General features: G+C 43.4%; 1 protein-coding gene across 8 annotated transcripts in view; it reads right to left on the reverse strand.

Annotated features, from left to right (window-relative positions):
• The window catches only part of Bcl11a (BCL11 transcription factor A), a 96,776-nt gene extending 94,897 nt beyond the window's left edge, over positions 1-1,879 (reverse strand). For 7 of the 8 annotated variants that reach the window (XM_076832989.2, XM_076832988.2, XM_076832991.2 and 4 more), the window contains exon 1: positions 1,714-1,879. In XM_076832989.2, the coding sequence (XP_076689104.1) occupies positions 1,714-1,768 (55 nt within the window). In that variant the 5' untranslated portion in view covers positions 1,769-1,879. The remainder of the gene's footprint in view (positions 1-1,713) is intronic. The other variant, XM_076832986.2, reaches the window with a different exon arrangement.
• Positions 1,880-15,403: the final 13,524 nt, after the last annotated feature.

Raw genomic sequence — 15,403 nt, forward strand, 5'->3', positions numbered from 1 at the left:
CGGTAGGGTGCTGGAGGCTGGTGGCCGGACAGAGTGGGAAAGGGGCAGGGAAAGCACGTGGTGACCTCCCCGGGGTCCAGAGCAAGAGAAGTCCGAGAGAGAGAGTACCCGGGGCTAAGTGGAGCGGGCGCGCAGAACGCGCTTTTACAGCTGCTTTGCAAAATAAAAATGCTTTACAAAACCGAATTTCAACCAGCCGATTTCACAGTCTGGGAGGTCGGAACCAGAGATCAGGGCATTGTGCTGGGGATGGACGGGGACCGCGGGCCGGACTGGCTCCCAGTCGCGATTTGGCCAGCAGCGGTGCCTGGCGGGTGGGCGGCGGGCGCGGGGTGGGCGATCCGGGGTTAGACTGGGGCGCGGCGAGGTCGCCGAGGCCCGGTCGAGGCCGCCGCCTGCTCCCGGGCTGCGGCGCCGCGCACGGTCCTCTGTCTGTTTGTTGGCAGGAGGCTCCCGCACACGCGGTGCTTGTAAACATTCAGACACGAGATTTTTCCCAATCAAAATCCACTTCCACTTTTTTTGAAAATCTTCCAAAAAATAGTAAGAGGAGGGAGTTCCTCGCTCCCTCTCTGTGCCGCCGGCGCTTTAAGTTTGCAACTGAAGGGGTTTAGGGGGAAGGGGGTGATTGTCAATGCCCCCCCTCATTAGAGATTGTGAGATTTTTAAGGGGGGGGTGGGGGAGTCAAAGAGGAAAATGGTGAAGAAAAGGGCTGGCAGAGCGTTTGACTTCTGTTTGAGGGCAAGAAATCTTACATTCTCTTGCCTTGTTTAATTTAATTCAAATTTTATTTATTTATTTTGCACGTCTTCTCCTCGCCGCCTCTAAGGTTCGGCCGGGAGGGGCGGGCAGCCGCAACCCGGCGGCCGCGGCCCAGGCTCCCTCCCTCCCTCTCCCGCGTGCCCCTGGCTGCCTCCTCCCCCGGCCCTAGCTCCTGCCTTCGGCGGCGGCGGCGGCGCAGGAGGGCAAGCTCTAGGAGCCGGCACAAAAGGCAGCGGGACAAACACCCACCTCCGGCCGGAACAAAAGGCGGCAGCGCCGGCCGCTTCTCCCGTCCTTCTCGGTCACCAGGCTTTCCCCGCCACCGCAGCCCCTCTCCCGACTCCGCAGACTCAGGAGCGCCGGGGGCCCCTTTCCACAGTCCCACTTTCTCACTATTGTGAGGATGACTACTTTCCTCCCGCTGCACACTTGACCGTGAGCGCTTTGGTGTCCAAGGGCCGATCTTACCTCTTTTCTCCCCAGGAATTGTTTTTTAGACTTAGAATGCCTCACCCCCCCGCTCAGTTTTCCTACGGTGAGTGGAAGCAACCTCCTTTCCCTCCAGCTCCCACCCCCAGGTTTGCCTGTGAGTTGCTCTCATCCTTAGCATTGTTCATTATTTTGCAAAATCGGGGGGTGGGGGATCATTGCATTCCTTTTTGAAAAGAGAAATAAAGCGGCGGAAAGGAGAAAAGAGGAGGAGTCAAATTTTTGTAAAATTAAATAAAATTGAAAGGTGCGTGCTATCTCAAAAGTGCACACACGGCTATGATTCAAGAGGTGATGAGGATTTTTTCCCCTTTAATCTCTTTTACTTCGACTCTGAGGTTTTTCACGTGAAAATTTAAAAAATGCATGCACACACCTCTCTCTCTCCCTCGCTCTTGCTTCTCGTCCTGCGCGCTCATGTGATTATTAATAATAATTATTACTATTATTGGGTTACTTACGCGAGAATTCCCGTTTGCTTAAGTGCTGGGGTTTGCCTTGCTTGCGGCGAGACATGGTGGGCTGCGGGGCGGGCGGGCGGCGGCGGCGGCGGCGGGCGGACGACGGCTCGGTTCACATCGGGAGAGCCGGGTTAGAAAGAAGGAGACTCCAGAGAAAATATCTTCATCAGTGCCTTTTGACATCCAAAATAAATTAGAAATAATACAAAGATGGCGCAGGGAAGATGAATTGTGGGAGAGCCGTCATGGCTTTTTTTTTTTAAGCAAAAAAAAAAGAGAGAGAGAGAGAGAGAGAAGAGAGATAGAGGGAGAGAGAGAGAGAGAGAGGGAGAGAGAGAGAGAGAGAGAGATGAAAAAAATGGCAAAAGCCCCCCTGAGCTGCAAGTTCAAGTGCGGACGTGACGTCCCTGCGAACTTGAACGTCAGGAGTCTGGATGGACAGAGACACACAAAACATGGGCAGGGCGAGCAGGAGAGAAGGGGAGGAGGGAAGGGGAAGCTCACACCAATGGACACACATCAGGGGCTGGACATGAAAAAGAGACCAGGACAAGCCAATGGCCAGTGCGGGGCGGGGGGAGGTGCGGGGCGGGGGGCTCTGCAGACGCCAGACGCGGCCCCTGGGGGAGGGGCGGGTAGAGGGGAGGGGGCTTGGGGCCGCTGGCTCACCAGTGGCCGCAGCGAGCGCCGCGGCGGTGGCGTGGCCAGGAGAGAAGAAAGGGGTGGCGGGTTGGGAGGGGGGGAGCAAGACTTGCGCCTTGCTCCCCCCCGCCACACGCGGACCCTAAAATGAAAGATTATTTAAGAGGGGGAGGGGGAAGAGTGCCCCAGGAGGCTGCAACCCAGGGCCGGGGAGGCGCGGGCGGAGGGAAGCCAGGTAGAGTTGCTCCCGGACACCCTCTCGGTGCGCACACCCACTTCCCCTCCCCGCCGCCGCGGCTCTCGCTCCCTGCCTGCTGACGCCCGAGGCCGAAGTGAAAGCCTCGAGCCCGCGGCAGCGCTCAGGAAACTTTGCCCACGGAGAGGATAGGAAAGAAAAATCACCCGAAGTTGAGAGCTGAACCTCCAAGTTACAGCTCCGCAGCGGGCAAGGGGAGGCGGGAGGGAGCGCATGGAGAAGCGGAATCCAGCCCAAGTTTGGAGGGTTGCGGGTCCGGAAGGGTAGCGCCGGGGCCTCCTGGAGCCAGGGCGGCCTCGAGGGAGGGGGTTGGGGAGAAGGAAACGGCGCGGGCCTGGGCCCAAGGGCCGGGAGGGCGCCCCCAAAGCCGAACCAGGGACTGGGATATGAGAGCCCCAACAAGCCTCTGAGTCTAATGCAACTGGATGCACCGAGTTCCCAGCTCTCAAGGGTCGTAGAGAGAGAGACCGAGGAGCCAGAGTCAGGGCGGGTTCCAGCCCAGGGAGGGGAGTGCTGGGGGCCGGGTCAATGGAGGCACTAAGGCTTCCACCTCTCTGAGCAGCCCAGGGCCGGAGGACAAAGCGCGGGCAATCTCAGGAGTCCCAGTCCCTGGGAACGTGCTCCCGGCACTGCGGGAGGTCCCGGAGCCGGGTCTCCGGGAGGGACACACCCCCTCCCATTCCAGAGTAACTGCAAAAGCGCAGAGGGATAAAAAGAAAATGATTCTTACGGGCGAAGCACAACAGTTCCTGTGCTCTAACCCAGGGAAAGAGAAAATGGGGAAAGGAGAGAGTGACTGGCTCTCAGGAGCCGCGGGAAGGCCACAGTGGCGAGATGACCGCCCCAGGTCAGCGCCTCACTGACTCCCCAGGCGCCCGCAGCCGTGGCGCACAACCCTGAGCCCGCAGCTCCTTCTCGCCTTTCTGCAAGACCTTCCCTGGAAATTAGGGAAGACCTGTTGGAAATAAACCCCTGTCTCTTTAATGCACACACGCACACACACGCGCGCTGCCGCTGTCAAAAAGCGGGCTTCACTCTGGCGTGGGATACTTTCAGTTTTACGTAAAATGTACAGCAACAGCACCCCCTGCGATTGGAAAGTTTATTCAGGAACGTGCCTGCAAAGTCCCCCGGCGTCTCCCGCCTCCCAGCCTCCCAGCCTGCCTGCACCACCCTGCAGCCGCCGCCGCCGCCGCCGCCGCCGCTGCCGCCGCCGAGGAGATCGCGCTCGGATTCAAAATCGGGAAGGGCCGGCGGGCGGGGGGGGAGGGCGGTGCAGATGGACTGAAGTCCGAGGGAGGCACGGAGGGTGCAGCGTAGAGACGGGTCGCCGCGGCCCGAGAGACCCCGAGCTGCAGGTGGACATGTGTGAGTGTGTCTGCAGAGCAAGGAACCTTCCTTCCCTCTCCTCCAAGCGGCTCCACATTCCCTCGTGTTTTCTCATCCCCCTCCTCAGCCTGAGAGGTGTCGTTTCCGTAAATTCACCCAGCCGGCGGGGGGCTTTATTGTTTTAAGCAAGGGCCTCGGGCTTGCACGCGCTCACCCACCTCCCAGCTTCTCCGGCAAGCGGCTGTTTTTTTTCCTGCGTCGTCTTAGGAAAGTTTCAAACCTATTACAAAATGACTGGCTCGCCTAGCTCGGTGGAGCTTCGGGCCCCTCTAAGGAAGGAAAGGAGGTTTTGATACCCAACACGAGGAGAGGTGTGGGCTGAACTGGGTTTGTGTAAATGGGGTTTGTTGTTGTTATTGTTTCCCTCCAGTTTAAGGTGGGGGGGGGGAGGGCCTCCAATTCTTTTTAAGAAGCAGGAAGATTCACTCGCAGTAAAGCTCTGTAGCGTGTGCGTGACACCAGTTCCCCTTTTCTCTGAGTTCTTCAGAGCAGGTCAGCGTCTCTTCCACTACTATCTGGGTTTTTGTCTTGTTAAATCAGTCTCCGAGCTACCAAAAGAATGCTACGGCTGGGGTTGGAGGGTAGGTGGGACACTGAGTTGAATGGCTGGAGGGAAGGTAAGGAAAGGGAAGAAGAAAGTGCAACTGGGAGGCCTTTGAAAAATAAATAAATAAAATAAAAGCCCCTTCAGGTAGCAACGGTGAGTCAGGTTCTTTCAGAATGGAGCTTTTCAGATTTGAATCTTGTTCCCATCCATCCATAAAAGTTCATATAGAGAGAAGATATATAAATGGGAGGATTGTGTTGTGGAAATATATACTGTATATGTGTGATTTATATATAATGGTGTGTATAAAGCTTTTCAGGGTTGGCTGTAGTGTAAAAAGTAATGACTTTATTACCTCTGAAAGGTTCTGTGGTTCACATTTAACAGTCTTCTGAATTACAATTCATTACACAATTGTGTGCTCTCTAAAACCGGCACCCTATCAGGGCTGCTATCTGTGGTTATTTCCAATAAATAACTGGCAACATTTTATTGATTTTCTTTTAAAAAAAATCATAGGAAATTAAGCACTTAGTTACAAGTAGGTCTGCTATGTTATTGCACTTGTTTCAGATTCCAGGGGGTTCCTTCCGAAACCACATCTTAAAACATACATTAAAAAGCCAGCTTTGCAGCTGCTTTCCTTGGGTGCCAATGGAGAGATAAGGAGCGACGTTTCCACCATTAACATATATTTAATTTCACCATCATAAAATGCCCAGGGTGAAATGGGGACTGCCCTCCTCCTCCGCCCCTCCCCCAGCCAGGTTTCACCCAGTCTAGAAAACTAGGGCTGTGCGTTGGCATTTGATCTCTCCTTGTCGCGGACCCCCCTCCCGCGTCCCTCTAGCTCTGCGGTGCGGGTGACGCCCCCCTCCCTCATCGCTGCTGGATGCTCGCTACAGAACCCAAAAGTGGGGGAGGGGGAGAGTTCGTACATGTGCTTAAAGAAGTAAAAATGTGTTGTTTTAAGAGATTTTAAAATATTACATAAGTATTGATTAATGATGCAGGTGGTTTTGTAGTGGGGGGGGTGAAAGGTCACTTTAAACGCACACACTTGGATACACAATTAGTATATTTACCTTTCCAGAAGTGGCTTTTAGAAAGCAATAAATTATGACAATGTTAAAATATTTTTCTGGTCTTTCGGTTAACTTCGTTTGGGGCTGTAGAACCTTTTCTGCTTGCCTTGAGAGGGTAATTACGCTCCGTGGGTTCTTTCCCAAACCTTTGGTGACGACACTGCATGTAAACTCCAGGCCAACAGACGACCCCTCCCCTCCCCTCCTCCCACTTTTTATCTTGCCGGCGGAGGAGACTCCCCAGTACTTCCTGCAGTATATATTCTGCCTCTGATCTCCGTACTTAATAGCCAAGTCCTGGTTTATGCTTTATAATGTGTTGACAAGTTTTCTAACAGACTTTCTGAAATAATGCACATATATTCACGTCGGTTAGAAACCCACCGTATTTTTAGAGTCGAGTAGATCTATACCCTAATGCAGCGAGAGAGTGTAAATCATAGAGGATTTCATAGTCCTTTCAGTAGTTTTCGGTATGAAGTATGAGCCGCGTGGCCTCCAGACGTAACCTTTTAGAAAAAAAGACAGTGCTTTTATTTTATGGTGTAAAGTGCTTTTAGCTCCAGGGCTCTGAACGTGAATGTGGTCAACAAACAGCTCGAAGAGGGAGACTTAATACAGCCCCAGCCCTCGTGCGGAGGATCGCCTGGCGCTGGGGACTCGGGCTGAGCTGGAGAATGAAGGGTTAAAAGGTCTGTCTCGATGGAAACTACAAGATTAAAATAAAATATTCACTTTCTGCCTTTAGGGGAAAATACTTTTATAGACTTAAAGATAAATAAATGAATGACTGAATGAACGATTAAAAATATAGTCAGTCCCACCTTGCTTTTATGACTTCATCCTTTCACCCTTTTTTCTTCCTGCTTTTCTTTATTAATATTTTGTTTTTCCTAATTGTCAGATTAGAAAATGGGCAGTTTTCTTCATACAAATAAAACAGGTTTCAATCCTGCATTTGATGTAGGTTTCGAATCTGGGGCTGTTGAGTATGGTGTGTTAAGGTGTTAGACAATGGGAAATGAATTTAAAAGGGAGGGAGATTGCGTTTGAGGAACCAGGTAGGCTTCCTCTTCCTCCTCTATCCCCAGTGTCACCCTGAACCTGAGACCAAGAGATCCCTGGAGAGCAGCAGACACACCTCTGTATGGACACAGACTTCCCCTAGGAGGCTCCTAGCAGATCCATTACTCACTCAATCTAGCATCTTTCTTCAGAGGGCCCCTGGGAGCTGGAGAGTTCCTTCATATACCTGGATGGACCCATCCAAAAGGAAAGAGAAAAGAAAGGAAGAAAGGAAGGAAAAAGCTGAATTGGCTCTATGTAAGTCTATACTTGCCTCTAGACTGGGTTGTGTGCTGAGTCAATAATGTATGGGGGAGGGGCAGTAGTCTCACCACTTAAGAGGCCCCTTTGAAGAGACAAGGAGTTCTGGTTAGAACTCTCTGGGTGAAATAATTTAGAGTCCTAACATTGACAAGATGCACAGTGCTGGGCAGTGTTGCCAGTTCCATATATATTCTGTGCTAGAGATTCCAAGTACAATACTAGGCACACAGTAGATGCTCATTGAATGGTCTTTGAGTGAATAAACTAATAAATCCTAACACGACATTCATGAAAACATCCAAATTCTATTCATTCCCCCAGAAACCAATAGGGCTTGGATCAGGCAACCCTACTGTGAGAGTGCATTTAAACCTAAAAGTGATTCCCAACAAGGACAGTGAGCTCAAAAAAGATTATCTCAAATATCAGAGCAGCTGCACAATTAACAATACAAGGCAAGATATTTCCATCATATTCAGCAGGCTACATTATCACATATCTTCCAAATAAGCCAGTATCAAAAACCCAGTATCAAATGATTCATTTTTTTAACATTACTTTTTGGATAAGTACAAATCTGCCTTCCCAAATGAGAGCACTTCTAACAGGGGGAAAATGCAATCAAAACAACCAAAAATAAAAGATATTTTGGACTTCATTCTCTGTGCCCCCTCCCATGAATCTTTTGCTTCTAGCAAGGGAATAATTTTTTTCAATACGTATTTTTCACACCCAATCTTAAAAACAACTTCCATCTTTTTTTTCTTTATTTTTTTTTCTTTCTTTCTTTTTTTCTTTCTTTCTTTCTTTTTTTTTTTTTTTGTAAATAAAAGGAAATACACACACACACACACACACATACACACACACACACACACATCTGGTCTGACATTTTGTACAGCAAGTTTCAGCCCAATGTGATTTAAAACAATGTGAGTTAAAAACCTCTTAAAATTTGGGTTTATAATGGAAACGCTGACAGACTCTTAATTATAGCAGCCTCGCCAGACACTGCTATAATGAAATAGTTGTGCTTTCATTACTATAGAGGCACTATAGTTAAGGGTCTGTCAGTGTTTCTATTATAAACCCCAAGTTTAAGAGGTTTATAACTTGGGCTATTTAAATGGCACTGGGTGGAATTCAAGTTATCAGTCCAGATGTGAAGTTGTTTTATAAAAGGCAGAATAACTCAGCTGCAGATTTTGGATATCTATTCTCTCTCTCTCTCTCTCTCTCTCTCTCTCTCTCTCTCTCTCTCTCTCTCCCCTCTCTCTCTCTCTCCTTTTCTCTCTTACAGAACATAGCAGAAATGATTTTTAGTGGTTTCAGATGGTCTTATTGCCAAGTTCTAGCTATGACCTCACTGTCTAAAAGGAAATTTTATAGGCAGTTAGCCCTTTATTTGGACAAGTTACTTTTTGCTCTTATTGCAAGTTTTATTATTTTATTATCCTGGAGTATATATGTGTGGGGTTTGTGTGCCTATATTTGTATATCTGTACACACACACACACACACACACACACACACACAGAAAGAGAGACAACTTAAAAATCAAAACTAAATGTCAAGGAATGTTTCAACCTCTTACATACACAGAGAGGTATACATTTGGTGTTTCATTCTGGTTTTTAAAAGGTATGAATTTTACCAAAGAAGAGAAATTGACACACATCTGCATTGTGTATATATACTCCCAGAGACTTGGGAAGCTGAGAGAGGATCACAAGTTTGAGGTTGGCTGGGTAACTTAGCAAGACCCTGTCTGAAAATAAATATTAAAAAGGTCTGGGGATGTAGTTCAGTGGTAAAGTGCACCTAGAAAGAAAAAAAAAAAGAAAGAAAGAAAAATAAATTACTTTAGATCTTCTTTATATCATCTACCAACTATGTGATAAAAATAAAGGAGTTAGTATTTTAAAACATTTTTATTGTTCATTGACATATATTAATTGCACATATTTATGGGATACAGTATGGCATTTCAATACATATGTCGTGTGTGATGATCAGATCAGAGTAACTGCCAAATCTGTCACCTCTGATATATATTATTCTTTGTGTTGAAAACAAAACTCTCTCTAGTAGGTATTTTGAAATATTCAATTAATTACTATCAACCATAGTTAATTTATGGTGCTATAAAGCTTTGTAAGTTGTTTCTCCTATCTATTTGCACCCCTATACCCATGAACCATCCTCTCTCCATCCCTCTTCCCAGGCTCTGCTAACCACCAGTCTATTTTTACTGTTTTGATGCCAATTTTTTAGCTTCCACGTGTAAGTAAGAATCTGTGGTATTCGTCTTTCTATACCTGATTTATTTCATTTAACATAGTGTCCTACAGTTCTGTCCATGTTGCTGTAAATGACAGAACTTCCTTCTTTTATGACTGAAAAATATTCAAATGTGTGTGTGTGTGTGTGTATGTGTGTATACTCTGCATTTTCTTCATCCATCTGTAGACACCTAGGTTGATTCCATATCTTGGCTGTTGTGCACTGTGCTGCAGTAAATGTGCAAGTGCAGATGCAAAGAGTATTAACATATTATTTTATAAGTGTTGTAACTTTCCTGGTATCACTTGGTTGGTTTGGAAAGCAACAGCTTGTATGGTGTAGCCAGCACTGAACTACCCTGGGACTGCATACAAATACCATATATTTCTTTGCCTGAATATATTGACAGATTGATGAGATTTATCTTGGATTGTCTAATGGACTGAAGTTTTGAAGTATATACTTTTTACCTGGTATAGAGCCTCACTGTAGTGTGTAATTTATATTTATTAATGATGATGTGGAGGGTGCTGATTCTATGCATGAAGAAAACAGGGATGGTGGTGGTCATGGTGGTGATGATGATGATAGTAATGGTAATAATAGAGAAGGAGGAGACAGTGGTGATGGTGGTGATAATGGTCATGGATGGTAATGCTAAAGGTACTGGTGGTGGAAGGCGATGATGATGATGATGATGGTTTTTCTAGTTAACATGTCCGCCAGAGGGCAGCAAAAATGAAAGATGAAAGGTTAAGAAGCTCAAACCATTCTCTGAATTTTGTTTCTTTAGAAAAGCCATTTCATAAAGATCAGGAAGAAGATGAGTTAAAATGAAGTTTTTAAATGCATGCAGCTCCGTGCCCACCACCAAGATGTGGCCTTGTCTAGGTATACTGTTGGCACTTCATAAAGTCAATGATTTCACACAGAAAGAACTGTACAGCAGCCACATCTGCATTTAGAAACCTTTTCACTTCCAGAAGAAGAGCTGTTCCTTTTCTCTGCTCTCTCTGCCTGCGATCAGACGGCCACATCAGGCCAGCAAGCACCATAAGGCTTTGATCATTCTCACTTCACACTAGCTTTAGTTGGTCTTCTCTGGAATTAGCTGGGTGACAAAAGAGAAGCAGTCATTGAAACGTGTCACCAGGCTCGAGTTCTTTCTCTGCCACTTTCTCATAAACCCCACAAATGCCTAGTCCAGATGCATGCCAATCACTCCCAGGAGCACTGAATATCTGGGACTATTCTAGTCCCTTTTCTAGAAATTAAGGCTCCTTATTTTTTTCCCCCATGATAGTCATTAGTATTTTTTTCCTACCAAATTCAGCAAAGGGAACCTTCCTGGTAGAAAATGCTTATTCCTTTCTAATCTTTCTTTGGCAGCTTAGGTAGAGACAAAATTCTCTATTCTTTCATTCCTGGTTGCATAACAATTTGTCTGTTTTCTCTCTCTCTCTCTCTCTCTCTCTCTCTCTCTCTCTCTCTTTCTCTTTTTACAAAATATTTCATACACAAGGTCACTCTTCTAAATCTCCAGGTTCCTATAAAATTAAGAATCTGGTCGTAAGAATGTTATTCTTTCTTTATGGAGCACAGCACTGAGCAAACATGAGACGTGGTCTCTGCTTTTGTTTTTTGTTTGTTTGTTTGGTTGGTTTTGGTTTTGGTTTTGGTTTTTGTATTTTGCACTAAGACACACAAAAGCAAGCATGTCACATAAAGTTCACTACACATGCCGAAAACAAATGAAAAATACCCTCCTTGCTTTGTGAAGCCTTAGCTTCATATTCCTGAGAACAGTCCTAAGAGAGTAGCAAGGATCTGTGTGAGTTGATAACAGCTCTGGTTACTTCTGACACCAGATTTCTACTTTCTGGATAAAGAACTTGATTTTCTAGAAATGAGAATTGTTATCAACTAATGAAGTTTGGTTATTGCTATGGTAATCTATTGTTTTCACAGTTGTTATAATGTTATGAAATAGCTTCACTCGTTACTTTTGAGAAATGAGCTTTCTACATTGCCATTTGTTATGGAGGCAGGATCACAGAATATTCCTGGCATGCATTTGTGCATGTATCATTCTTAAAATGACATTGTTTCGGTTTCCTAACACATAGTAGGCATTTAATACATTGTCAAAACAAAGAATGAATTCCATAAATGCATTTTCGGTTGCTGCTGCTGGCAAAACACACAGGTTTTTGTGTCTGCTCACTAATAAATACTCACATAATGGGAAGTTAGATTATTTTCCTTCTTGAATAGTTAAAAAAGTAAGGGCCAATTACACTGCTGTCCAACCTACCTATTATAAACTACAGGTCCATTTGCATCAGGTGGAAATTATGACTTGTCTCTATGTATATTTCATATGATAACTTATGTCATAAAAGGCACCGCCTCACCCAAGTCCTGGGTTGTTAAGTCTTATGATGGCCTGTGTCTCTTTTTTATCTTTTTCCCCCTCAGCACAAAGTAGGAGCTCAAGAAAATGTCTGGTACATGAAATAAAGACTTATGAAGTAGACCATTTAGATTCCTAAGAACTTTAAAAAAAAATCCCATCTACCATAAAGAAAATATCCTTTTTATTATTATCAATTCTCAGATTTTGAAATGCAGTAAGATATTCAAATAGTCAAGTTTCAAGTGCATTGTAACACAGAGTAACTCTGAGAGATTCTTTCTGGAGGCTGATGCTCTTAGTATCACCTTCTTTAAATATCAAGACCATTCTAGCTGGTTCTCATTTGAGTGCCCAAGCTGGTTCTCTGAGGTGGTGCTAATTGCCTTACATTGGCAACCCTCGCCCACCCATCCCTAAAAAGTAACAGGCTCAGCAAGCAAAGATATATTACTCTGTGCTCTTCAAATATGATTGATAAAGAATCATGGTCATTTATTCTCCAAATATTGAATCTTGAACTCATAGCATTATTAGGAGGAGAAAGCATGAAATTAGCGGATTTTCAAAATAAACTCAGCTTCTGATTATGACTATATTAGAGGGATGCATATATACATTGATTATTTTAATATTAAACATGTAAAGGGAGTTTGATAAAGATTATGGGTCTTTTGCATGTGTTGATTTAAAGATTCTAGAAAATTAAAAATATGTTCAACTTAAAACATAAGTTTTACAAATCAATTCTCCTGAATGAGCACTAACAAACTCTCAATTTTTTTTCTTTTATTTTAGCAAAAATAAACCAAACTGAAAAGCAACCTCAAGCCAAGCAGGAACTACTTCTTTAAAAAAAAAAAAATTGATGTGGCTTAAGCTTTAGCATTATCCTTAGAATTCCAAAAATGGATTGCCTTATTTCTACTGTCTTCACATTTAAGGATTTCAATATCTTAAAATTAATGTAAAGAAGAAAGAAATTTACATATTGAGGCCAGGTCTGACTTTTCAGCTATTTTACCCTCAGTAAGACTGAAATGATATCTGGTTTGTAGAAACATCCACAATAAATGCATTTATAATGATGCTAAAAATTGCAATTCATTACTTCCCATTTTAAAATATTCTCTAAGGAAGAAAATTTTCACTCTGGAATCTGAAAGAGGTAAATACTTTAGTTGATACTTTTACATAATTTTTTTTAGGGATGACAAATTGACCAGCAGCAAGAAAATAAATATTAATTCCAAAGTATGCATATATATTTTTATCATAATACCAAAAATACCTAAATGTTGTGGAGAAACTTGCACTGAAATAATATGATGATGGCAATAATTATTGTAATGAGAATTTCCCCAGCCAGAATAGCAAACAGATATATCACCTAATGTTACACTGAAAGGTAGTATACAAGTACACACACCGTAGTGACTAATGTGTAATAAGAGAATCCTTCTGCTCGCAGGCTGGACATTTATGTCACCACACATTATTGATAGCATGTATTATTTTTACTACATGGTATCATTATTACATAAAGTCTAATTGCAGTAAAAATTATTTTTATCCCTTGATTTTGATAGGCATTCTCATGGAAAGGGTGAGACACAGAAAAAGCTGTGAATTGAATCCCACTATCAATGGGGGTATTTGCTGATGACCCCTGATAACCAGTTCTACAGCACTGTTCACTGGCTTTTTAAGAAGGAAGGAAATTAGATACAATTTCCTAATTGTACCTAATAATTAGGAACAATTGTGATAAAATAAAGATAAGGTTCTGATGAAGATACACAGAAGCAGGAGGACTCCAAATTGAAGTTTTACCCCTCTACCACCCCTCTCTTTCCTGCATATTCCTGTGTTCAGAAATTGCTAACTAAAGAGTATATGAAATCTTTTGCTGAACTACAGTCCCTGACAAAATAGCACATTTAAGAATGTCTTGGTCCTAAAGTGGAGATAAGATTCGATTTTTCTGGGTTTAATTTCAATCATGATGCTTACTTTGGTGGAATGCTTTTCAACAAAGCAAGCAGAGGAACAAAAACCTGGCATCCAGAACCCAACAAGCCTGAATGTCTAGACCATGAAGCTTTCACAAAGAAGGTCAAAAAGGGCTGAAAGAAAGGTGTATTCAAGGTATCCTTGGAACTCAGAGCCAATAAAAATGAAACTATTCTCTTTTGAGACCTAATTAACTTTTATATCCAAAGGTGCACTGCATATTTGCTTATGATGAGGACTGAAAAAAAAAAATCTATGTGCCGTGAAGCTAGGCTTTTAAATGATCTATTGGGTGGTTTTTCCTTGCCTGCAAGAAATTTTCTGTTTTTCAGAGGTAGTCATTCAATGAATAAGTAAGTCTATGCTAATTTTTTTTTCCAAAACATTAAGTGTTTTCCTGTATCTATTTTCAGGGATTCAGAGACTTAGTCCTATAACTTCCAAAATATTTCTTTCAAATCCTAAGACAAAACCAAAACAAAAATGTTCAGGAAACAAATTCCATGCTACAGGCTTTATAAGGATTAGTCTCCCATTAGAGTCACTGTTCCTATATGATCCTTTTTCATGTTTTAAAGGAGGATATATATTTTTCTGTTACCTTTCCTGACTGTAAAGCAATCACAGGAACCTGCAGGAGGCACCATAAATATGCAAATTTCTGAGAGATAACTGTTTTCAGTGGTTATGCCTCCAAGTGGTAAGGGAAGCCAGAGACAGGAGCTGCCTACTTCCAAGTAATTCGTATGTTGGTGGTGCCCCCTGCTGCAATCACAGGTTGTCCAAGAAAGGGAGAATAAAATTCAGAAGCATGTATATCTGGTTAATAAGTCAAGTAAATGCCCACTGTCCCTGCTCCAGGAATAGCCACATCCAAGTTCAGAGTTCCTCCTGCCCAGAACAATTCCAATTTAAACACTTTCCCAGCATAACATTTGGAAAATTCACTTTTTATCTTAAACCCTTTTAATATGCAAGTTACATAGAGGTGGATTTTCTCAAACACACACGCACAGATTTCATCAAGATCCAAATCAGCATTTTCAAAGAATGAATTGTTCTAGGAATTTTCCTAGAGGTTACCTAATGATAATAAATTGTGAATTAGAAGAATATCTTGCAACCCACTAGGACATTAAAGCTGAAAGGAAAAAGTTAGTGCTAACAGTGTGTGGAGCTATTACACAGTTTTAAATGGCTTTATTTATTATAGAAAATTTTTGTGGGCCATTAGCTCATAGTATGGACTGGACATTTTGATATTCAAAATAAAATGAAATAAATACATGAAACAACTAAGTTAGGAATATTGGAAAACTGATTACAGCAGCTCTATAGCCACTCTGTTACAGATTTTCATATTAAGAACTTGTGGGGGGGGCTGGTAGAACAGAATAACATGATACAATTCAGACCTGTGACGCTCTATTGAATACATAATATACATTTTTAAATTGCCTGAATATATATTCACATGACAGAATCTAATGGGTTTAGGAGGAACCCTTGCTCTTGATCAAATCATAAAAACTGTTATAAACTTGTCTATCATATTAAATCACATACACTTCTATCAAAATTGTTTTTTTGTCTTCTTCTTTAAATACCACAGTTGAAACAGAGAAGAGAAAATTAAACCTACCCCCCAAAAAATATCAGTTTGGTGAATAATAGAAACTCAGGATTACAGTCAACAAAGCAAGCCTTAAGGACAGACCCTCAACTTTTTCTGT

Source organism: Callospermophilus lateralis, chromosome 14, assembly GCF_048772815.1.
Source record: "Callospermophilus lateralis isolate mCalLat2 chromosome 14, mCalLat2.hap1, whole genome shotgun sequence".
In the NCBI taxonomy this organism is placed as follows: Eukaryota; Metazoa; Chordata; class Mammalia; order Rodentia; family Sciuridae; genus Callospermophilus; species Callospermophilus lateralis.